Raw genomic sequence first — 26266 nt, 5'->3', positions numbered from 1 at the left:
TAGGCATGAATGGAAACAAAAATTGAGCAGAGTAATACAAATGGAAACAAGATAGCAACCCATATAAAGAGGGCAGAAACTGTAAGACTTGAATCGTCTGACACTTTCCATTCATTACCAGTCGTCCAAATTTCTGCACTAAGTTTGCAAAAGCCATACACCTAAATTCAAGGTATAAAATTTGTAAAACTCAAACCTCTTGCCATTTGTCATTCATTACATGCTATGCTAATGCAAAGGTTTTATGGATAGAAATTACAAAACAAGCCACATGTCCAAAACTTATCCAACAATAGGACTCTCAAGAAACAATACACATTAATCTGCCCTGTGTGTAACTTACGTATGCTTCCACTCATGCTCATTTTCTACTAATCACCCCAGATCCTGGATCAATTAACGCACTTGAAAAACCTAGTGTGTTATCAGAGAATATTTTATGTCTCCAAAGGACTCAGATTAATAAGATGGAGGTGACGCTCCCTCTCAATCACATAATCCAACTTGTAACTACAACATTCTTGAAAAAGAAGTATCTTGCTCAAATATTAAGGGAAGCAAGGTAAAGGTATCAAAAAAACAAGAAACTCTTCCAAATACAACTGCATATTCTCGAGAAAGTACACTATGCTGCTCAAGTTTGGAGAAAATAAGAGCCCGGATTCAATAAGAAAGAAAACTTTAGCTATAGGAGGTTTCCAAATGCATAGAGTATTCTGACTGCATATAAGCTGGAAAAATCCTTCTAAGAAGTCGGAAACCTTAAATGCAGAGCTCACCAAAATCTCCAAGATCATCACAACAACAAAATCGATCATAAAACAGGTTAAACGGGTAAGGAGATTTGATACTGAGCATGCTAAAAACCAGCTCTTACATATTGAAACTAAAAAAGATGGCTTCTTGAGAAACTAAACCTCTGTTTACCACTGTACATGTGAAATCAATTATTTCAAGTGCCCGTTAAGCCTTTCAAGGCTTGGTCTACCCAACATTTGAGATCTAAGCCTTCCAGCCGATCCTCTCATTACACAAAATTCTGCTTTCTATGAGCTGAATTTTATAAAAGACCACTGAAAAGAAATTGCCACACAAATTATGGGTCAGTTAGGCAGTTGTACATTATATGGCACAAAACTATTAAATATCAAATTCTTTCCTTGCCAGTCCTGTTTGCTGAATAGCCAAATGCAAACAAAGTTCCATCAAAAGAATAGCAGAGGCAGTGCATTTCCTAACTCTTAGATCCTTGAGGTGCCTGAACAAATAAAACATGTATCATTATCAGCTCATGGTATCATAATCCAAGACATCAACATCTCACCCAAATCAGAAGACCAAATTTTTGCTCTCCCTTCTCCAATAAACCCCTTACAGTTTACAGTTTAATCCTTTAAGCTCAGTTGCCAAATGCATTAAATTTATGCACATACACAGCAACTGAAGAATCATGAGACACTAAACACAAACACCAAGGATTTCCCGTGAACCACACAGACACCTTTTAACTTGTGTTAGCTGAGCTAAAACAAATGACAAAAAGACTGAACCTGTATTTAAGCGAAGGAAAAATGCGATAAAAAATTAGGAAAAATATGATATAATGTGGAGACACGCTTCCAACAAAAGAAAATATTGCTTCTATGCAAATCAAGTTGTACAATGCAAATCAAGAGCAAAAAATTCACCTACCCTCTTAGCTGGTGTGCCAGGTCTTGATCCAAATCCAACTTTCCCCTTTTTATCAAGTGGCTTTATAATTTGGAAGGAGCACATCAACGTGTCATCAACACTCATCAGAGCCCCAGCATTGTCAAATTCTCCACAATAATTGGGAGCAGAAAATATAGTGACCAAGTGCCTTTTAGCAAAAAACTCGTATCCATCCTCGACCACCTAAGTCAGTTTTAAATTTTAATTTCATCCATTAAGTCTTCTGAATAAATGGAGAGAACACAAATCTTCAAATTTCATTCAATCATTTTTTTGGAATCATTATAAAACAAAATAAGATTAATAGGAAAGCATCTCAGCTGCAAACCTGATGTGCTCGACAAATAAGATCAAGGTCATGTTTCTTTAGAAATTCTGAAACTACATCAGGTCCAAAGGTGTATGATACACCTCTATCATTCTCACCCCAACCTTCAATATCCTTATCTGGATCTGCCCAAAGGAGGTCACATAGAAGACCCATATCTGGGACATCTGTAGGCCTTGAAATGTTTCGGATCTGATCCAAACTTTTCAAGTCAGGTGAAAGGCCCCCATGCATACATAGAATCTTATCATCAATAAGTGCAGCAACAGGCAAACAGTTGAAACAATCTGTGAAAATCTTCCACAAGCGAACATTGAACCTCCGCTTACATTCATCATAAAAGCCATATATTCTGTTGATGGAAGCACACTCATGGTTTCCCCTTAAAAGAAAGAAGTTTTCTGGGTATTTGACCTTGTAGGCAAGAAGAAGGCATATTGTCTCTAAACTCTGCTTACCACGATCAACATAATCACCCAAAAACAAGTAATTTGCATCTGGTGGAAAGCCACCATAATCAAACAGCCTTAACAGGTCAGAGTATTGTCCATGGATATCACCTGTGTGCAAATAACTCATATTAAAGAACAAACCTACCATCAACAAAATGTATAAACAAAACAAATATTCAAGAAATATCCTCTCTTTAGGATAATTCTCTGGCTTCTTTCCATATTCTTTAAACAAATAATGCAAAATAGCCATCGTCTGTTAATCAACATAAAGAGGATAACATTCAGACAGCTAGAGGATCACTCTAAAGTCTAAACACTAGGGAATGAGGTCGACTAGAAGATGACCCCTGTAATACAGTAAAACTGATGAAAATATTGTCATTGATGTCAAAGGTGTGAAGACACTGTCATTGATTTACCTATAACTTCCTCATAGCAGCATGCATGAAGTAGACTAATGATTAATCAGTATATATATCTGTTTGTAATACACATAAGACTCAGCATACAATATATATATATATATATATATAGAAGACCCATACTATAGTACATATATATGTGTCATATTGAAGACTCAGATATACATATTCTACAGTCAACAGCGAAGACTCAGATATACATATTCTATAGTCAGCAGCATATATATAGAGACAGCAATACATAATCTCTGATCATACTATGATTATACAAAGACAGTGAGGAAATTATTTGCAGCAGGTTATACAGTGATTATAATATATGTGCAAGCAATGATCATGAAGAATGAAATAACAAAGTCCAGTATCATATTCAATTTATGTGTTTGACCAACTCATAATGTTGATGAAGAAAGGTAATGCAGTGATATGTATGGCTGTGATTACAATGTATTATGGAGCGATCAAGAATGAGAAGAGTAGCAAATCAAAAGAAGAACGACACCATTAAGTGTGCAGCGACTGTCATTAATTTGTTTATATTAATTATAAACAAATATCAATGCTATACTGGAACAGCGATGGGCATGTCCAACATTGCCCAATACTACGGTGACTTATATAATATAGCAGCGGTAACAAAACATGAAGAATGTCGACTTAATAAAAGTGATTAAGGTAATAGACAGTGACAACTAACTTATTGGATCCAGTGACCAAGTGAAAGAGATTATTATTGTTTGCAGTAATACCTTGAAGAAGATATATCGTGATGAATATCATACTCAGCAGTCCACATGAATTAGTGTTCACAGATGAGGAAAGGAAAGGTCAATCGCATGCCTCAATAAATCGATTCATCACATCTCATAAGAAGAAATTCACATGATAGAGAATAAAGAACAATGATCGATTCTACAGTCAAGTATGTGGTAAACACGCATGGCAAATATGTGAAGTTCTAAGGATCATATTGATCGACTTATTAAATTCAGAAGTCATCGTCTTATTCATGATAATCATATTAGATGCAGTGGTATATATTCCAGATATGTATTATGGGAAACAAAGTAACGTGGTTATGTTTGATATTTTCCAAAGAGATGTTAAAAATACAAAGACCGTCAAAACAGTATTTGGTTGGTTGCTAAATTAACAAAGGCATTCATTAATCAAAGCAACGATTATATTCAAAATATATGCAGCGATATATAAACATGATTGGAATAGCACCGTGATCTTCAATATTCAGTATTAAAATAAATATCCATAATGCAAGTTGATATGAAGGCAGCGCTAAGTTAGATGATGAGGGAATAAGCATCGATAAAGAAATTAAAGAGCAAGTCAGATGATATAAATATTAGCAGCTACAATACCTCAGAGAGATCACCATTCATCATACACGTGGTATGGAGTGATAGCTGTAAGATTTGCATAATACAAATGGCAAAATCATGTTAATAAGGTGGGAATGGGTTGAAAACAAATAATTGCTGACTGACGCCTCATATTGAAGCCATGTAAGGAGAAACTAATGCAACGATGTCAAACATACTGGCATATTCACGTATTCAAATAGTCGACCCATGTGGTTGAACACTCAACATATGATATGGTCAAGATTCTATATGTTCGAGGAACAAATGATGTTGTAATGTAGTGCAAAGCAATTATCGACTTCGTTTGAAGAGGTATTACAAAGGATCGTTGAAGGAGGCATTCGCTGACAGAATAATACATTAATATTTGAATTCCAAACTCGAAGCTATGAGCATAGAGATAACCAAGACATAATATACAAGAATAAACTCGATTCATTATATGAGTCGATTTAAGGTTTATTGCCATTAAAATTATATTGGTCAAAGAAACAACTTGGTATCTTGGACTTAATAATCGGGTTGATTAGAACCAATTATATCTTGATTGGAAAAAATGGTATAATTAGTGGCTAGTTTGCAAGAGATGCGATTAATCCTTGTGATAAAAAAATATAATTAAAAATTGGACATCAATTAATGAAAAGGCATTACTTAAAGTTTAAGGGAATGTTAACATTAAAAGAGACCTATCTCTTTGAATCATATGGTCGTCGATTTCCAAAAGGCATGAAATGGTATAAAGGGAGATTGAGTTACGATGCATTAAGTGAACTGAACAGTGTGAGTGAAGTTTAAAATAAAAAAATATAATGCTGTGGAAATAATCAAAAGTATATATGCTCTGAATGTTTAGGTGTGAAATATGATACAAAAATTATAAACAGAAAGGAAATCTTGTGGGTATGCATGTAATGTATATATATGATATACACCAAGCAAGATATAGAAAAGGATTATAGCAGAAATGAATAAGAGGACGTAAGGAGAATTTATAGCAGACTTTGAAGAAGCCATGGCAGATTTATAGAAGAAAAGATATGCAGATTTGTGACTGAGAGTAGATACAGTTGTGAAAGGAATAGTTGCAGATTTATGTAGAAGAGTTTATGCATGTGAGGAACAAATTTATAGCAGATTGGAGAACATAATGTAACAGAGTTTTGTGGCAGAATTGCGACTATTTTGAGAGGTGATTGTAACAATTTGAAGAAGAGAATTATAGCAGTTTGAAGAAGGAAATTTGAGAAGAATAAAATCCATCATCTATTGTAGAAGCAACATTGTCAAGGTGGAAATTCAGATTTATATGAAGTGGGTTGGTGCTCACTAATTCTGGATTGCGGAGTTGGTGCTTCCAGTGGGTTGGTGCTCACAAAATTCAGATTTGGGAGTTGGTGCTTCCAGTGGGTTGGTGCTCACAAAATTCAGATTTGGGAGTTGGTGCTTCCAGTGGGTTGGTGCTCACAAAATCAGATTTGGGAGTTAGTGCTTCCAATGGGTTGGCGCTCACAAACAGAGTTAGGGGTTCGCGCTTCCAGTGGGTTGGTGCCCATGAACATTGTAAAAGAAGATTTATATAAAAACATTTATTGCCGTGGTTTTCTCCCATAAGGGTTTTCACGTATATATCTCGTGTTCTACTTGTGTTCATATTATTTAGATCACATATGAACATTGGTGTGCAATGAATATGTTAATGAGATAAGTTATATACTTATGATTGAAGTTGAAAAGTTTAAATTGGTAAAATATTGTTGTTATCCTGATTCACACCCCCCCCCCCCACGCCCCTCTCAGTATGTGTGCTCTTCAAAAACCTCCCCAAAAAGAACTGTATAAAGTAAATATTATCGGTGGATATTCAATGGTTATTAAGTCAAAAAAAAGTTTGGTCAATGAATACACCAAAAAACTTTTAAACATGTCTTGGAAATACGTCCCCCAAAACCAGGTACACATAGCCAAGTTAAACAATTTATATGTTTCTATGCGAAGACTCAAGTGTAATTAAGTATTATGTAACCACTGAACATTACAAATTGCATCAAGATCAAAATTCATGTCAAGCGTGCAAAATTCATCTACTATTCTAATGAAACAGAGCAGAGAACTCAGAAACTTTAATAATAAACAAACAACATGATGATACCTAAAAGAAATTCAAATGCTAACATAAGTTTACACTCCCAAATTTCTAAAAATATATGGGGTCCTCCAATTCACAAATCTAGTATATATGTTGAATTCTTATATCCATGTCCAGCCAACAACAGTTTTATCCAAAATGTTAGATGCTCTGAACTGCAACTTCTCTTTAAAACCGTTGAGCTTGTTTTGTAAGTGAAAATATATAAATTGCAGTTTCAAACTTCATTTGGGAACTAGATTTTCTTTATTAAATAATCCAAAAAAAATTAAGTACAAATTGTAAAACATTTTCTGCACCTATCATTTTCCTGAAGTACAAATTGCAGCAACATTTTTGAAAATCTTCTCATTATAGAGAATTTAGGAAATTCCTAGAAAATGCCATTAGCCCACTCAAGTATTCTCCTTTAAGCATTAAGTCTTCAATGACTACCCAGAGTCCAGACAAATGAGAATACCTATCTTTCTCATATGAAACTTGAAAAGATATCCTTTGTTTGAAGGTAAATGGACACGCCATAACAAATGGCCTGTATTAACAAGATATTGATATCACACATTAAACTTCTTGGAACATCACCCCCACAAAACAGTACTTTTTTTTTTCTTAATTCCAGCTTTGTTCATAGGAATTTGAAAAGAGGGTATAGGCAAATTACCTAGGAAAACAAACTGAAAGAAATTACATCAATGTGCACAAATGCAGAGAGTAAGTCAATGGGATTTTAAACTACAGGTAGAAGTGATATCAAAAAAAGGAGTGACTAATGAATCTCACATTTACCAAAAATAACTAATAGTTTACAAGAAAAATGTATATCAGAATCCTGTGAAAAAGCAGAGTGCAAACCAGTAATATGTATATCACTATCACAAAACACAACAAACAAAGAAATGGGCCCCAGTTCCTCAATGTAGTATCTATATCACAAGGTTCACGTTCGTGTTCATGTTCGTGTTCACGTTCAGTTTTGGCAATGATAAAATTTAGATTAAGCTTGGCAATGGAAAAAAATTGTGATTAAATTTGCCAAATATAAAACAGAATTTTTTTCAGATATATCTGTAACAAATCCATTAAATTGTCAAAATGATGTAACATTGCAAAAGAGATTTGAAATCTTTACAAAAAGATGTGACACTTACAAACCATGATAAACTTATCAAAGTTAAACCATTAAAAGCAATCAAATCGCAATTGGAAAATATTTTCTTTGTCAAAAAGTGACAATCAAGAGTCAAGACTCTAAAACTTCAACAAAATTCAAAGTCTAGAATCAACTATATCCCTTATTTCCATGTAATCTACTTCCACACTATTGAGTATTTTTAAACGGCTTTCTTGCAACAGTCAATGCTCTCATAAAGCAAGCCAAGACAAGGAATGCCACCATCAACCATACAAAACACGTCAACAAATTGGTCCACACATTTAAAACGTTTGTTTGCACTTTTCTAAAAATTTATTGTTTAAAGTCACTCCCCTAAGGACCTTTGGAAAGAGCAGAATTATCCAACTCAATAAAACAAAAAACAAATCCAAGAGCTACATTCTCTTCAACCACTATCGTCAAAGTCATATAAAATGAAGCAAATCATGTTTCATAAGGCCTTGATAACTACCTAGATCCATGCTACCTATAAAGATTCAATGTGAAACAATGATTTCAAATAAAATTTGAAATTGCTCTCTCTTTGTGAATTGCTCTCCTTTGTGAATTGCTTCATGTATCCATGCAAATTTAGCCGAGTCATGAAGTCAAAAATCTAGACAATGGGCTGCACATGAGCTCCAATATATTTGTGAATACTTCTCTACACCCAACTTCTCAGCTCCCACACACTTTGCTGCACTATCAGTTACTACTTGGACCACATTCTCCACACCTACAAAATGGCTCTCTAATATTTTAAGAATGTATTCTGAAGTTTTCTTATGATTCATGGTGTTAATCACTTTCAAAAAACAAACACCTTGATGGCAAGCCACCAAAACATTAATCAATAGCCTTTTGACATATATTTGACCATCCATGACTCCATAGAGTGCATTTTGTTGCCTTCCAAGAGGCTTTGACCTCAGCTAATTTCTTAGTCACTCTTTATCTTTTGATCTCTACAAAAGAGTAGTTTTAAAGCCTATGAAAACGGAGGTGTGCACCCCTTGCAAAACTCTACAACTTTCTTACTTGCATTCCGAAAATGTGGATTCCAAACTACATTGAATGAAATGGCAATTGAATAAAGCGAATCAACCAATAAATCATCCACATGTTTTTCCACTAGTTTCCATAGGCTATTCAATGTTCCACTCTGTATCAATACACCTATCGAGGCCTTGGGCATAGCAAAAGAGAAAGACATAAAAGATGTTGGGAACCTGACACATTGTCATTGATTCTTTGTTTCTTTTGTGCTAATTTCATCTTTCCTAGAATGAGAGGAATGCTATTTCTCTTGAGCACACCAATCTCTGAAATCACTTGATCATGTGTAATAACACCTCTCCCTGACCCTCTATAATGCCAAGCAAGTGGTCCATCGCCCTTGTTAATGATCTAATAAAAGGATATTGTAGACACACCTAAATTTATCCATGCCTGACCACATTTGAATTTAACCTATCTTAGCCATTAATTAAATAAATAATCAATATTTATTTTAGTTAATTCAACATTTAACTTTACCCATCACATTTATTTGATAAGTTTAGCCTTATCCCCCACATCTTCCAACTAAATGAATCATTTAATACCTACTTGATTGATTGATTTAGGCTAATTAATCTTCATTAACATTTCCTCCAATATTTTATTTCTCAACATTCCAATCCACCAACTTTTAATCATATCCATTAATCCATTTATAAGGATCAAAATGCAAACTTGCCATCACTTGACAATTGTCCCTACCCGCTTCATGTCCCCACGTGTAGGCATTCCTATTCATCCACTCCATGCTCACACGTGTAAGCATGCTCTCGTCACATGTGTAACTTCCATATCTCTTACATCTAGCTTTCCCACACGTGTGTAGCCTACTCTTCTTACAAGTATTCCCACTCCTTTGCTCACATGTGTGAGCATATCTCCCACACATGCCATCTTGCTCACACACATGTATGCCTAGCTATTACACCTCATATGACACCTATATCTCTCTTGTGACACTTGTCACAAGGCTAAGCTTTTATTTCATGCCTTGATCTTTTTCAAAACCTAGCCCTCCATTACACAATGTACCTAGGCCATTGAATTTTATTATGAAAAATCTATAAATTAGAGGCCTCTCGTTTCATTTCATAACCCACTCATATGCAATCATTATGCTGCCATTTTCTTGATCTATCATCATAATCCCAACATTACACTACAAGTTTACTAAGCAACCATATTCCACCAATCAATCCATCACAAAGAGCACATCAAGTGGAGCTTAAGGGTGCATTCAATTTCTGCTCAATCAAGGAGCATAAGAGAAACAAGGTAAAAGGTTGCATTATTGCTTTGAATCCTTGTTTTCAATCACTTGTTTTTCTCGTCTTTTAATTCTTTGCACCAACTACATTTGAGATTAACACCCTCGCGGGACACACATTTCTACCCCTCAGCTTTTCATTTTGGGGACGCAATTGACTTACAATCTCCATGGTATAGGCAACAAACAACATTTAAAATTTGAAACTTTAACAATTAAATACTAGTTTTTAAAATTGATATTTGAAAGTATTAACAAATTACTATCACAAATAAAGAATAGAAGATTCACACATATTTTAAATAAATTGTTAACATTACATTAAAATTAGAAATACATTTTAAAAGTGAGGTTGACCCCGGGGTGTGATGGTGAAAAAGTGGCATTGTTAATGGTGCCATGAAGGTTCAAACCCCAAGGAGGACGAAGAGAGAAGGAAGAAGAAGAGGAGGACACCGCAAATGAGGAAGGAGGAAAAAGACTAGTGTTAATGTTGAGGAGAAGGAAGGCGGCTGAGTGTCAATGCCAGGGAGGAGGTCCCCCACTTGTGGCCTCACCTGGAGCAAGGGTTGAGCTAAAAATCCTTGCACTTTCACCAATAAAAAAAAATACATTTTAAAAATTATATCTATTAAAAGTTTTGTCTGATATATTTCAATATAATTTTATACTTTATAATTTTAATAAAAATAACTACAAATTACAATTATATTCATAATTTTTAAATCTAATCTAAATACTTTAAATATACTAAATTAAAATTATTCTAAAAAATAATAATCACTTAAATTCAAATAAATTATAATAAATTTACAAATATTAGTAAAATTAAAGTTTTAATTTAAATATTCAAATTTGTTAATTTTTATATATAGTAAAATAAAATTGTTGAAAAATATATTGATAATTTAAAATTTAAATTAAATATTTTTAAATATTCAATTTTAATTTATTAAATGATTGAAGATAAAATTTAGTAAAATTATAAAATATCATTTAAATGTATTAATGTTATTTTTTGACAAAAATTCAATCTAAATAAAATAACATTTAATATTTTTAAATATTTATTATTAAAATTTAAAATGAATGTATAACATATTCTCTTGATAGATGAAAATGGCCTAGGGGGCCATACCCATATATTTAACTTTATAAAACTTTACAGAGTTTGATAGCTCCACAATGGAGGGCCCATAAAACAAAACAAATATTTGAGAGAATGATTGCCTTGTCTGTGCAACTATATCATGTTATTTCAGATTGCACCTAACCTCCAACCACACACAAAAACATAGAGCACTTAATCTTCATCTTCGTTGCCAAAAGACATCTCCTCTAGTGCAAATGACAAATTGATGTCACTTTAAACGACCATCCCTATAGCACATTTCAAGAATGTGAGTCCCCACTTCCCAAGATGAAGACACCGACCACTATTACCACCAATAGCAAGGGTGACAAACAAAATCCAATCAAAATTACCCTAAAACACTAGCCATGTTCCACAATCCAACAAAAAAACCAAACGTAAGAACAACCAAGTTAAGAATAGAGCCAAGACCAACCAGCTCTCCAACGAGGCTTTATGATCGTTGTTGAAGCCAGCCTAAGCACCTCAAGTAGTTCTCTACTTTTCAATAAAGCCCCAACAAACATTGAAGAGATATTCACATTCACACAATAACAATACCAAACATAGATAAGCAAACAACCCAAAACCAAGCAAATAGAGTGCACCATAATCAAATCCTTCACTCTAAACACGGTATTTATCCTTACATTCGAAACCTTGCCCAAGAAAGATATTTGGTGCTTCTTAGCAAAAAGCCTCATGTTTGTCTCCATTGTAACGAGGCATAAAAAATATCTACCAAAACTGAAAAAATCCTACTCTAAATGGCTTCACAACATAACCACCCATGATAACATGGCATCCACAAGAAGTCCTTGATAGGCCTTCATAAAAAGCAACAAATGCAGAGCACTTCAACAGTTAGTGCGATGAGAGCGAACCAGGCCGGGCCACCAGCACTAACCGATTCAGTAGTGGGGAAGCGAGATAATCTATAGGAATTGAACTGGGCAGCAGTATCGAAACGGATTCCTGAACGCCACAGTTCAGATTACCCTGTGGGAGCACCAATGATGCGAGAAAGGCTATAACTGAGCCGATGCTATCGAATTTAGTTTCTCGTGAATGGGCTGGTGGCACCTGACCTGTAATATCTACTGATTCCACTCATTGGTCCTAGAGCCGGTCATAGTTGAGTTGGGAGACCACTAATCTAGTTGTTGAACGCCTATCTTCTATAATGGGGGTGGATAGAATTAGTGGAAAGTAGGATGGATATTAGTTTGGGAAGAAGAACAATTGATGATTATACAATGCCATTGCATGTCAACAAGTGTGTATTAACATGAAATAAAGTTGGGGATTGAGCAGGATTATGAACAATTGACTTCATGATTAGCATATTTGCAATATGCATAGAAACCCTCAATCAAGGTGATGTTACTTCTATAAGCGTCAACCAATTTGATACACAATCCAGTCAGAGGTCATTCTAGTTAGGGGTAGCCTATAGTGTATGACCGACTAGGGATCTATGTAGGATTACCCTCCAGTTTAGATGGCATGAGTTAGACTTTTGTTACCTCCCTGCGAAAGGTCGGGCCAATCCAGTCGAATATCGCACGAGGGACTGATAAGTTCGTGGTTGGGCGGAAAAGCGCCCTGATGATACTTTCCCTCCTCATTAAGTAGTTGACAAAGTTATGAAAGTTTCAAAATATTGGCATCTTCTATTCATGCCTACAACATAGATCTTTGTTTAATTCAAGCTTTCAGTTAAGATATAGTTTCATCTCAGTTAGTTGATGTTTCAAAAAAAACGGTGGTTTTTCCCTCCTTTTCTACTGAAAAGATTTAAAAGTTGTTATTCCAAATTTGCATAGGTTGTTGCATGTAACACTTTTGAAATGCTCTCTCTAATGGCTCCCTGTAATGTACCCACTTTGAAATAGGATTTAATAATAAAATTAAAATACCAAAGAATAAAAATAAAATTTAAATTAAACTATAAAAGAATAAAATTTAATTAATGAATGGTCAAAAGGCCTGAAATGAAAAGTTGACTCCCTCAAACATGAGATATAAAAGGGAGAAGAGAACCTCATTTGTGAGGGAGGAGGAGAAGAAAGAATGGAGCATGCGAATCAAGGAAGAATCTATGGAAGAAAGAAGGAATTGGAAGTAAATAAGGAAGTGACTCTTCCAAAGGAGGGCAGAAATTATGGAAGGTTGTGACGATTACAAAGGGCAGACATGATGAAGGGGTGTGACCCTCCCTCACATTGGAAGATATAAGTGGAGAAGGTTTCATTTGATGAGGACTGTTGGTTAACAAATTTGCCAATTAACTCTATTTTCTCATGCCCAAACAAGTGGCAATTGAAACCATCAGTTGAGTCAGATGTAATGATATTTTACATCTACTATTTGCTTATTTTACAAGGTGCAGCTACCTTCTAATGAAACATAATAAATAAAAACCATGCATGCTTTTAACCAGAAAGCTTAAAAAGGAAAAAAAGGAAATGACTAAATTTAGGACAAGATATAATACAAAGATTCTATACTGCAAAATCAAATCGCAACAACCTCTAACTTAAAGATTGTCATAATATCCATTCAAAGATGGATTATTCATAACAGATACTCGAATATGAGAATTAAATTTCTTCGGAAAACAATAAAAATTATCTAAATAGATATACATTCCACATAAGAAGAATAAACCATAAGATTATCGTAACTCAAAGTTTACGACACTCAAGAATCAATTCAGATAATTTTCATTGATTGCTCCTTCAATAATTCTCTTACATATTCTCTTACTTGTTAGACATTTTGTCATTGACGTCAAGTGGTTTTTGTCAAGCCAATGTTATCCAAGCTAGAGGATTACTCAAAGTAATTTTGGACTGAGTTTGGGGGAGCAGTATCTCAAGGGGAGCAGTTTTGTTTTGTTGGTTTCAAGAGGAGGCGTTGCAGATGGAGATGCCATCAATGACAAAGAAGGAGAATGTTAGACATTTTGTCATTGATGTCAAGTGATTTTTGTCAAGCCTGTGTTATTCAAGCTAGAGGATAACTCAAAGTAATTTTGGACTGAGTTTGAAGTGCTTTTCGAGCTACTGTTTATTCATTAGATTTTCTCAATTTTGGTTGAGTTGCTTGACGTTCTTGAGGTGCTTGACCTGCTTCAGCTGGCTGTGTGTCTATTTCTGCTAGGTGTTTGCCTACTTGTCTTCAATCAGGTGTTTGCCTACTTGTCTATTTCTTTATGAGACCCGATTCCTATGGTTCCATGGATTTTTTCTTGGAGGCTTTGTCAATAATTTTTGTTGGGCAATACTTATATATTTTAAAAAGGACGTCCAGAGATTTTTGGCAGGCCATTTGTGGCGTTTTTTTTATTTATGAACTTTATTTGATGCCAGTAATAGTGGTGATTGTGATTGTGTCAGATTTTGTTTGAACACACTTTTGAAAGGAAAGACAATTATACTGGTATTAAAGTTTTCCTTCTAGCAGTTATGGCAATTAAATCTTTTGCCTGAAAGTTTATAGTGGCATCGTCGGAGCATGTGGTGTGGTTATTTTTCTTTTTCAAGAGAAAATACGACTTGGCATGTAGATTGTGGAGGGTGCGTAGATTTTTTTTTTTTTAACTCTCCTTCGATTGTTAAAGATGCCAAAATTAGCATCCTATTTTATTATAGCTAGAGAGTATCTGAATGTTATACAGAAGTTGTGGAGAATAAGTGTTTAATTTGTGTGAAGGAGTTGTGCTAAAAGGTGGGAGTCGCCATTTCTCCTGAGACCATTTTTTTATGGGTGTGAACTTTAGCATATTTCGTGGTGAACTTTATATACGATTCTTGTGCGTTATAAATTGGGCTTCGTGCTGGAAATTTATTCCGGTGTTATTTCTTTGGTAGAGTATACAGAGTCTTTATTGCTTCCTTCTTCAGTCATTTCAAGCAGGGTCGTATGTTGTGATCGATGAGGATTGACTTGGTTATGTTCATGCCAATTTTTGTGAGTGTTGTTCTTACACGATGTTCACTAAGAATCTTTAAAAACTTTGTGGTATTAATGAATTAGGGGTGGAAAGATGTGCGATTTTGGCTAATATCATGATTCCCCTCTTACTAGAATTGCGGCATGAAATAGAAGTTGAAAAACTGTGTGACTGGATTAGTGGTATACAAAATGAAAATTTGACTCAGAATTTTGTATAAGGTATGATACTTTGGCATCTTGACATTTTCTGAGCTAAAAGTAATGAGTACTGGATCGTTCTTCTTGGCATGCCGAGTGTTAAAAAAAGGTTTTTTTAGACGTGCGGTGCCAAACTTTATCTGTGTAGTCGCCATCTCTAGGAAGACCTGGTTTTGTGATTGAAGTTTTTAAAAGTCTTTTTAATTTTTTTGGAGTTGTTTTGATGTGTGATGAATTCAGGGGATATCGTGCTGGCTGGTCATTTAGCTTTAAAAGTTACTATGTATGACAAGATGATATTGGTGTATAAGCATCTAAAATCTTACTAATATTGAGGAGAAGTTTCTTACAGAGGTTGGTGCCTTGTAGTTTCTGAGTTGGTGCTAATTTGTGGAGGTGGGTTGGTACTCTCCTTTATTTATCAATTCGTCAACTGGGTTGGTGCCCATTTGAAGCTAATTAATGTCTTTTGATGTTGTGTTTTTTTACCCGAAAGGGTTTTCTCTTATGTTCTGCCTCTATTGCTATATATCAATTTTAAGCATTTTCACGAGTTCTTAAATTTGCAAAGTCTCTAATACTGATTCACCCCCCCCCCCTGGGTATTAGTTGTGTGTTTCTCATAACTATCATCAAAGGTGACAGATTCTTGAGGGTAGTCGTTACAAGGATAGTTAGGGAAAACTTCAAGAAAAACGACTCTTGTAGAGCCATGCCACATTCTTCTCCGAATATTCTAGAGGGAACATGTGTCTTCCTCATTTATATTCTTCGTATCATCAAAGATCATATTCTATTCTTGAAGATATCTAAAGAGTCAAAAATTCAAGCATGATAATCAATCGTCCAAAAGTATTCTACAATACTGGAATTCAGCAAGTGAGTCCGCACAGGCACAGGGGAAATACATTGCACGGGACCAGATGAGAAACATTCAAGGCCTTCAAGATAACTTGTCTGAGAAGGACACTCTAAAGAAGTGAAGGTAAAGAAATGGGATGAATTGATTATAACCTATCTTCCTGCTTCTCTATGGCCTCCTTCGCAATGCAAAAAACTTAGAGCTCTTGTTGTGTGTTCAGGACGAAAAAGAAGTTAGAAAGATGACAGCTATTTTTAAGAATTAAGACATTAAATACATTTAATTTTGGTGGCTAAGGTCCTACAACTTCTCTTGAAAATTGTGCTAACACACTTCTCATGTCTTTTACCTTCTATTGGATATGAATGCACTAAACTAGTTGATGCCACAAAAAGATAGTGTCTCGAGAGCCGAAAATGCTTTGAGTCGGGAAATTGGCAAAATATTGAACTACTAAACCAGGCTAATGAAGAATACATAGGTTCCAAGCTTTTCTAATTGACCAACTATAAGCATTCATACATCTTGAAGACCGACAATGTTCCAAGAAGGGTAGGCCAGTCGAGGATTTCTTGTATTTGCGAATCCAAAGGAAAGGTTTGGAGACATGTTATCCTGCCGACTAGGTATAAAGGTCCGACAAAAGCCCGACTATAAACAAGGGTTGCCAAAGCTAAGTGTGCATGTTGGAGCGAAGAGTGACATAAGAACTTGGATTTTAGGCTTGGGGCAGGAAAAAGAAAAATTCCAAAAATTGAGGCAACAAGGACATTACACTCCCTCTTCTCTTTGCATTAATAGGCTCTTCTTTATTCCTACCTGTTGATGTGTTTTTACACACTATGCAACACAGAATAAAATAATAAGTATTATATCCTCTCTTGAACAAAGGCTCCCCAAATGCAAAACTATGTGATCAAATGGGATGACTCCAAGGTTCTGAATATCAGGTCTTGATGTGCTCTTGGATAGACTCTGTTGTATATGATGTGATATTGTTGGAATCACAAGGTGGACTTATGTTGAATGTTGAATGCTTGAATGTCGCTGCAACGTGGAAAAAAAAAGGAGAAAACAGATGAGGGTTGAGGAAGCTACTCTAATCCTAGGAATGTAAGAGCAATGGACAATCTTTGGTGGAACTCAACTAAGCTTTCCTTTGACATGCAACGAACGTCTGCACAAGGCTAGTGTGATCTTCTAAGGATGGCTTTATGATTTTCAAATCACCACTACAAGCATAGATACCTTCAAGGTGAAGCATATCAATGAAGAAGTAGCAATTGAAGTTAAGCTTGGCTAAGATGAATCAAGTTGACTACGCAAGGCACTTTACAATTAGCAAGGTGGTAGCAGCATGGATGTTGAATTTCACCATCGATCATGCACAAAGTTCTTCCATTCATCTAAACAACATCAAAATTAAATGAGAAGTAGAGACCATGCAAATTGCTGAATCAACATATAGAGTCCACCATATCTTCAATGAAATTTACATGTTTCTTACAGCAATGTCTTGGCAACAATCTTTGCCTTCTCTTCCTACTCTATTCAAACTACTATTTGTTTGCTAGTAAACTATTCACTATTATCTATTCTATTGTCTATTCACTATTAACCTTTACAAATGAAAGCGTGGAACCTTATATAGTGCTCTCATTAAATTGAGTGGCTCAGATTGATTCACAGTCAATGGCCAAGATCGAAACATAGAAACCCTAATTAGGGTTTGTTAAACCCATTACAAAGCATTTAATACTTGACCAATGATAGAATTACAATAAAATGGACACATGTCCTTCCTTGAATTATTCACCAATAGATGATGAGGGTAGGTACATCGAACTTTGTGCCCATGTGGTAGTTATCCTTTTTGTTGGATGAGTCAAGTACAATCCACCTAGATGTACTTAGCTTGAAATAATATGATTGGATAAGTGATGACTAGGCGCCACCTCGGCTTGCTTGATCTTTGTAACTCATCACAAAGGTAGGGTTGTACTTCTTCTTGATCATCTCACTTTTCATCTTCTTGTTTGGGAATTCTACCTTAGTGATGCACTTGAGGTAGACCTTGTGATGTTTGTGCTTGATCCTTCCTTCTTGCCTTAAATGCATCGATCTTACTTGTGCAATGTTGTCCTCGTCATGCAATGGAAATCCTTTATTCTAAGCCTAGAGTCTTCTTGTGCTCCCCTTGATGTAGATGTTCTCTATTCTTGCCTTATAGTACATTGATGATGATCCCATCAGCTGCCTTGTACGAGCTTCAGACTTGAAATACCACAATGTCTTCCTTGGGCTTTTGTCTTTTCTTATGTGGTGAAATCTTATTGTTGTATGTGTGCTGATATTCCTTCCACGCCTTGAAGTCTTGACATTCTTCACCTTCCTTTGCATGTTCATTCCACTTGAATTAAACCTGGAAACAAACATAATTTGAATCAAGATATTGCAAAAAGTACTTAATCAAGTTTCCTACTACCTTCTCTAAATTTGGAAATGAATTTTCTGATCATGGAAACATCTGATTTTGTGTCTCAGGTCTAATTTTTCTCTGATTTCTCACTTCAAATACCTAATTAGATAAGTTTCAGGTCTGAGAGAGGCCTGATTTGCATTGGTTTCAGGTGGCAAAGGAAGCACCAATCCTTATGTCACACATTTCCGGTGGCAAAGGAAGTGGAAAAATGCTTAAGTCACTTATTTCCAGTGTCAAAGGAAGTAACTCAATCCTTAAGTCACACATTTCTAGTGTCAAAGGAAGTGACTTGCTTGTTGCTTGGAGGCAGCTTTGGAAATCAAGACCCTTAAGTCACTGATTTGAAGGCTCAAAGGAAGCAAAAAATGCCTAAGTAGCTCTTTGGAGGGTGTTAAAAGTAAATTAAATTTATTTCAGACTGATGCAATTCTTACAATATACAGATTATAATGTATTGATGAGATGCTGATGAACTTCTTTTCTTCAAGTCTGAGATTGCTGATCAAAGGGAGAGAGAGCATTTTTTTATATATATATATGTCTTCTCTTTATGATATCGGCATGTATAAATATATATGTAGAGAGACATGTCATGAGGGGACATGTCTCCACAATGTGGAGCCATGTCCGCTCATGACATGGCCCTCTCTCAAACAATACAACACTTGTCAAGGGGTGCTTTCAAGAGGCCAGATCCTCAATCAGTTTAGTTAACATAAAAACCGAAAACAATATTATGAAAGCCGCCGATCTACTGTGCATTACATTTGATCATTATGTGATCCAGGTATGTTTGATATAATAAATACGATCATTTCTTGATCTGTTATATATAAAACAATGTTGTCGTCAATGATCATTGCTCGAAACATGGCAAGAGAAGATGAAATAGAATCTGATTACACAGATTAATATACTTGTATCTGTATAGTATTTCAATCAAATACAAGGATGATGGTTTTACAAAGCATTTGAAATAATTATTCTTATAGGCACAAGAAATGTGTATGTGTGTATGTATACCAGTTCACATAGTGAACTGACATACATGCATACATACTTATATATATATATATATATATATAAACGATCATCCTTATATCTGACCGAAGCTACAATGCATCAACACTCCCTCTTAGCTAGGGAAGATAATCAAGTATATGTCAATGGAGATATCACCTAACTCGTGATATCAAAGGATGTTTCAAGAACATCAAGTCACATGACATTCTTCACATATACATCCAAGTTATGGTATATGCACTGACATCACGTCTCATGATGTCTACAATAACAAGTCATGGCATTTCGATGGATATTACGTCACATAATATCCACCATGATTATCTCATAAGGAGCATAATGATATTCAACTGATATCAAGTCTCATGATATCTATCAATAAGTCCAAGAGATACTAACTATCATGACATGTCCATAAATATCAAGTCACATGATATTCATCATGATAGTGAATTAATCATTGTAAAGTCGTCACCTTACAATAATGTACACAGGGTAGGCCCACAAGTCATAGAGTCACACATATGACAAAAGAGTTTACACATTAAACATCTTTATTTATTTTAATACAAATAAACAATTTTGAGATTCAATCTCAATAACTTACATTTCAACCATACCAAGTTTCTTCCTAAAGTGTTCAACTTTCACTCTGGGGAGAGGCTTGGTGAAAATGTCTACTGTTTGATTGCTTGTATTAATATACTCCAACTGGATCACATTCCTTTCTACCATGTCTCTCACATAGTGGTAAGGAATCTCTATATGTTTCGATCTATCATGGAATACTAGATTTACAGACAGTTTGATGCAGCTTTGATTGTCACAGTGGATGATAGTAGGTTTCAGAGGCTCACCAAATAATCCCACAAGCAGTTTTTGGAGTCATACTACTTCTCTTGCTCCCAAAGATGCTACAATATATTTGGCTTTTGTTGAGCTTTGAGCTACTGAAGATTGTTTTCTGCATATCCAAGAAATCATAGCTGATCCCAAAATGAAGCAACACCCTGATGTGCTTTTCCGATCAGTCACACTTCCAACCCAATCAGAATTAGAGTATCCATGTAGATTTAGGTCAACATTTTTATATTTGAGACCATATCCAATAGTACCTTGAAGGTACCTCAATATATGCTTCACAGCAACAAGATGTATCTCTCGAGGTTCACACATAAACTAGCTCAAAGCATTCACTGCATAGCAAATATCCGGTCAAGTGTTAACCAGGTACATCATCGATCCAATTATCTATCTGTAAAGAGTAGGATCTGCAAGTCTGGATTCTGCTGCTGCTTCTTTTAGTTTATGTAAATTGGTTTCCATGGGTGTCGACATTGGTTTGCAGTTCCACATCCCAAATCTCTTCAAAATATCAATAGTGTATTTCCCTTGATTTAGAAAAATACTATCTAATTTCTGCCAGACTTCCAATCCAAGGAAGTAATGTAAACTGCCCAAGTCTTTCATATCAAATTCTGATGCTAGGTCCTTCTTACATTGAACAATAAGGTGATCTTCACCTGTAATTAGCAGATCATCAACATATAAGATTAGTATCAACATATCACCATTAATTACTTTAAAGTAAAGATTTGGATCTGCATCATTCTTGGAGAATCCTAGACCCAATAGATAGTTGTCGATCCTCTCATACCAAAGTCAGGGAGCCTGTTTAAGTCCATATAAGGCTTTCTTCAGTTTGCACAGATGTGAAGCTGCATCATGAATTACAAAACCTTCAGGTTGTTCTAGATAGACTTCTTCTTCAATAGTCCCATTAAAGAATGCAGTTTTCACATCCATCTGATGGATCTTCCATCCTTTAGTCGCTGCAATAGCTATGACTGCTCTAACGGAGGTATATCGGGCAACAGGTGCAAATGTCTCTTCATAATCAATACCTTCCTTCTGTGAGAATCCTCTGGCAACAAAACGTGCTTTATGTTTCTCTATACTGCCATCTACAACATGTTTAATTTTGAAGAGCCATTTGGACAAGACAACAGATTTCTCTTTTGGTCTAGGAACTATGTCCCAAACATCATTTTTCAGAATGGATTGATACTCTTCTGTCATAGCATCCTTCCAAACTTGATGCTTGAGAGCTTTTGTAACACCAGTAGGTTCAAAATTAATGATTTCACTCATTAATGCATCATATGTTAACTTGTGAGGTCTTTTGCTCTCTCTAAATGTCCCTTTAGGTGTTGCATGCATTTCTGCTTCCTGTATCATCTTTCTAGCCCAAAGTGGTCTCTTGTGACTATTGTTCAGTTCCTCTTCTTGAATCTTTGGAGGAACCTGACTTTCATTTGTAGTTTCATCTAGATACTCCTTCTAAAACTTAAGAGCAGGATCCTCTTCCATACCTTTATGTGAATCTAGAATTTCTATCTCATTTGATCTCTTAGCCTTCTTAAACGCAATGTCTTCTTCAAAAATGACATCTTTACTTAGTTCAATTTGTCTCTATCCAGGTATGTAAATTCTGTAAGCTTTTGAAGTTTCACTATAGCCTACAAAAATTCCTTTTTCCAGAAGGTTCTAGTTTCAACCTCTTCTCTTTAGGCACATGGATGTAAACTGGGCAACCAAATATCCTTAAGTGACTGATATCAGGTTTTACACCAATAAAGGCTTCTTCAAAAGTTTTGTTATCCAAGTGTGAGTGAGAACATCTATTTTGAATGTATACAGCTGTATTAGATGCTTCAATCCAAAATGAGGTTTCTAAGTTTTGATCATAAAGCATTGCCCTAGCTGCTTCTACAATAGTTATATTTTTCCTCTTTGCAACTCCATTTTGTTGGGGATTATAGGGTACAGTGAACTCCCTCTTAATCCCTACATTTACACAAAATTCTTTAAAGATTTCAAAAGTATACTCTTTCCCATTGTCTATTCTAAGTATTTTAATTTTTTTCCCGAAAGAGTTTTCTGTAAGAGCTTTGAATTCCTTAAACCTTTTAAGGATCTCTTCTGATTCCTTGCACTTGAGGAAGTATATCTAGGTCTTCCTGGAGAAGTCATCAACAAAAATTACATAATACAAAAATCCTCCTATGGAGGGTACAGACATGGGTCCACATAAATCAGAGTGGACTAACTCTAATACAACTTTAGCTCTACTCAAACTATTAGGAAAAGTACCCTTAGTATTTTTCCCCAAGGCACACCCTTTACATGACTCATTATGAGTTTGATTTAGTTTAGGTAGTCCAGTTACAAATTTATCCATCGAAGTTAGGGCCCGAAAGTGAATATGGCCTAATCTTGGATGCTAGATCTCATTTGAGTCAGAAGTCTCATGAATAAGGGCTTGATTTGACTCAATGCAAAGTTTGTATAGGTGTCCTTGTCTTATGCCTATAGTTTGGGCCTTCTTTATGGTTGAGTTCTTCGACCATGCTAGGAATTTACCCTCCATAAATGTAACCATGTATCCGTTATCTTCAAGAACTGATATAGATATTAAATTTCTCTTCATACCTAGCACATATAGTACTTCAGTGAGTTGAATAGAGATCCCGGATTTCAACTTGATGGTGCAGGTTCCAACTCCTTTTACCAGATGTGCAGAATCATCCCCAATTGTAACCTCCTCATCAGATTCTACTACCATAGTTTCTAGGTGATCTCGGTATCCTGTAATGTGCCTTGATGATCCACTGTCAATTACCCATGTGTTGAGTTTGTTTGAAACTTGACTGGACAATGCTGAGTAGAAAGCAAATTTCTCAGAATCATGTTCTATATCTGTCTTTCCAACTTTAGCAAATGAGGCTTGTTGTTTTGTTCTGTCAGGGCACTTAACTGCATAGTGTCCATATTGATCACACCTAAAACATTGAATTTGAGACAAGTCTTTTCTTTGCTTGGATGAACCTTTTCCATGAGAATTTGTGTTAAGAACATGAATATCCTCATCTATCTGGGTTTTTCCTAAGCTTTTTTGGGTACTTGTCCCTTTTTTCCAAGTCATTTTTTCGCGCCTAGGGTTTCTGCATTTTTGGCTAGGGTTTTGACCCTCTGTTTCAAGTCAAAAAAAATTTCAATTGCAGAATCTTTGTGGGTTTTTCAAAATTTGAATTGGGTTGCTGTCAGACTTTTTTGGGTGCATTGTTTTTTGTGCCTTGGTTTTTGAACCCACGGATTTGACCCTATAGTCAAAAAATTATTCTGATTACAAATTCCTTGTGGGTTTTTCAAAAGCTTTTATAGGTCTTTGTCAAATTTTCTGGGTCTTCTAAAAAAAATTGCCTTGAAAACCGTGCTAGGGTTTTAGTTTCTGCCTTCAAATCCGACTTGCAGAATTTTTAAAAACCCTTTGTTTTCACCTACTGGTTTTCGTGCCTTGGAATTCATGCCTTCACCAATTCGACCTTGGGGTACGTGATGGCATCTCTGACGAATATAATACTCGAAAGCAGCCAGAAATTCAACGATAGCAACTACAACACCTAAAAATAGCGTATGTTAACAATTTTTGAGTACCAATGTCTTGATGCAGTTGTTCTAGGCACGTCTCAACATCCAACCACTGCAGGAAAAGATCAGGACAAATGGGATGAGCGCAACCGTGAAGTTGTCATGCTCATCAAACTCTTTGTCACCGATGAGCAGCTACCTCAGATACCGTCTGGCAAAACAACGAAGGAGATATGGGATCATTTGAAGAGTCTTCATGAAACCTTTGACAAGAGCAGAGCATTCTTTCTGAAGAACATGCTCTTTTCGATTATGATGGACGAAAGGACACCTCAGCATGATCACTTGACAAAGATCAAGGACATCCGTGATCAACTTGAGGCGATTGGTCGCACAATGGAGGAAGAGTTTGCCCAAATCTTATGAGCATTTCATCGAAACGCTGAATATCACTTCCACTGACGTTAATTTGAAATTTTTTGATCTTTGTACCAAGCTTTTACAGCAAGTTCAGTGGCGCCAACAATTTGGAAGCAATACCAATTCCACCTCCTTCGACCAAGCATTCTTTGCCAAATCTTCTGCTAAGGACAAAGGGAAGGTTCAATTTGCTTAGCCGAAAGGCTCTAGTTCTTCTCAGGACAGCAAGAAGAAGAAGAACGTTCAATGCAATTATTGTCATAAGTTTGGTCATATGAAGGTCGAGTGTCGAATTCGTTTGGCTTCTGAACAGAAGAAGCAGGGAGGGTCTCAACAGAAAGCAAATGTCGTTGAACACTCTTAAGTAGAAAGAATTTGCTTTCTATGCTTTTATGGCCAAGAGAACAGCAGATCCAGTACACTCTTTTGCCAGCTATATTGATTTAGGAGCTTCGCGGCATTTTACTCATCGTCGAGATTGGTTTACGAAATTTGAACCATTCTCAGATTCAGTAATCTTCGGATGAGGAGAAGAGTACATAGTTGTTGGTAAGGGCACTGTCCAGATTCACTCAAAAGGTAGAAATTTATTTTTTCTTGATGTCTACTATGTTCCAGGCATGGAACATAACCTGGAACATAATCTCCTCTCCATTAGTCAGGTCATGAGGCATTCTCCTCAATTAGATGTTGTCTTCAGTTCATCCATCTGTAGCATTGTTGATAAGGAGACTCATACTACACTTGCTATGAGACTTGAGGATCACGATTTGGATAGACTAGTTGATTCCAACAATTCTCAGGAGCACGCTTTGGTTGCTACGAGTACATCCATCAGAACACTTTGGCATCAGCGTTATGGGCACTTAAACATGCACTATCTCTCTCAATTATATCGGGAGGGTTTGGTTGCTGGTCTACCTAAGATCCAACCTCAAAATCATAGTTTGTGGGGCCTGTCAAGCTGGGAAGCAGCATCAAACACCATTCTCGGATGGTGATTCTTGGCGAGCCTCCAAGGTCCTTCAATTAGTTCATGCCGATGTATGTGGGCCAATGAACACTCCATCTGTTACTGGTTGCAAGTACATCTTGTTATTTGTTGACGATTTCAATCGTAAAATGTGGGTGTATTTTCTGAAAAATAAATCATATGTGTTCAGTACATTTCAGCAGTTTAAGGCCTTAGTTGAAAAAGAATCCACTTCTCAAATTGCCACTCTAAGGTCAAATAATGGGGGGGAATTTTGTTCCAATGACTTCTCTACATTTTGTGCTACACATGGCATTAAACGCCAACTCACCACACCATACACCCCTCAGCAAAATGGTGTCGTTGAATGTAGGAATTGCACCATTACTGAAATGGCTTGTTCTATGATAGAGCATTGCAATGTTCCTAATAAATACTGGGCTGAAGCAGTTTACACTGCAGTCTACCTTGAGAAGCGGTCACCTACACATGTCATCAAGAAGATCACTCCTGAAGAAGCCTAGTTAGGACGCAAACCTAAAGTGGGCCATTTGAAAGTCTTAAGGTACTACGGCTCATGTATGGACTCCAGACACCAAACGTGCTAAGCTAGATTCAAAGAGCTAAACACTTATGTTTACTGCTTATAGCGACAACCACAAGGCCTGCGGGTTGATTGATGTGGAGACAAATCTTCTCATTTTCAGTCGTGATGTTGTGTTGATGAGACTATTGGTCCATTTATGCCTTCTACTACTCCTAGTCTTGCGCCTCAGTCTGTGAAGACTTCTAATGTTGGTGTTCGTCTTCCTCTTGGTTCCCATGATGGGAGGGCTTCAAAGCATTCGAACTCTAAAGAT

The 26266-nt window shown here is 35.9% G+C and overlaps 1 protein-coding gene across 1 annotated transcript in view; it reads right to left on the bottom strand.

Moving 5' to 3' along the window:
* Positions 1-459: 459 nt before the first annotated feature.
* The window catches only part of LOC131034532 (serine/threonine-protein phosphatase PP1), a 40473-nt gene continuing 14666 nt past the window's right edge, over positions 460-26266 (bottom strand). The window contains exons 2-4 of the mRNA XM_057966035.2: positions 2042-2601; positions 1693-1896; positions 460-1258 (exon numbers count right to left, since the gene is read on the bottom strand). Of these exons, the coding sequence (XP_057822018.1) occupies positions 1235-1258; positions 1693-1896; positions 2042-2601 (788 nt within the window). The 3' untranslated portion in view covers positions 460-1234. The remainder of the gene's footprint in view (positions 1259-1692; positions 1897-2041; positions 2602-26266) is intronic.

Source organism: Cryptomeria japonica, chromosome 2, assembly GCF_030272615.1.
Source record: "Cryptomeria japonica chromosome 2, Sugi_1.0, whole genome shotgun sequence".
In the NCBI taxonomy this organism is placed as follows: Eukaryota; Viridiplantae; Streptophyta; class Pinopsida; order Cupressales; family Cupressaceae; genus Cryptomeria; species Cryptomeria japonica.
Note: the sequence above shows the minus strand (reverse complement) of the source record. Positions and strands in the feature narration are given on the sequence as shown.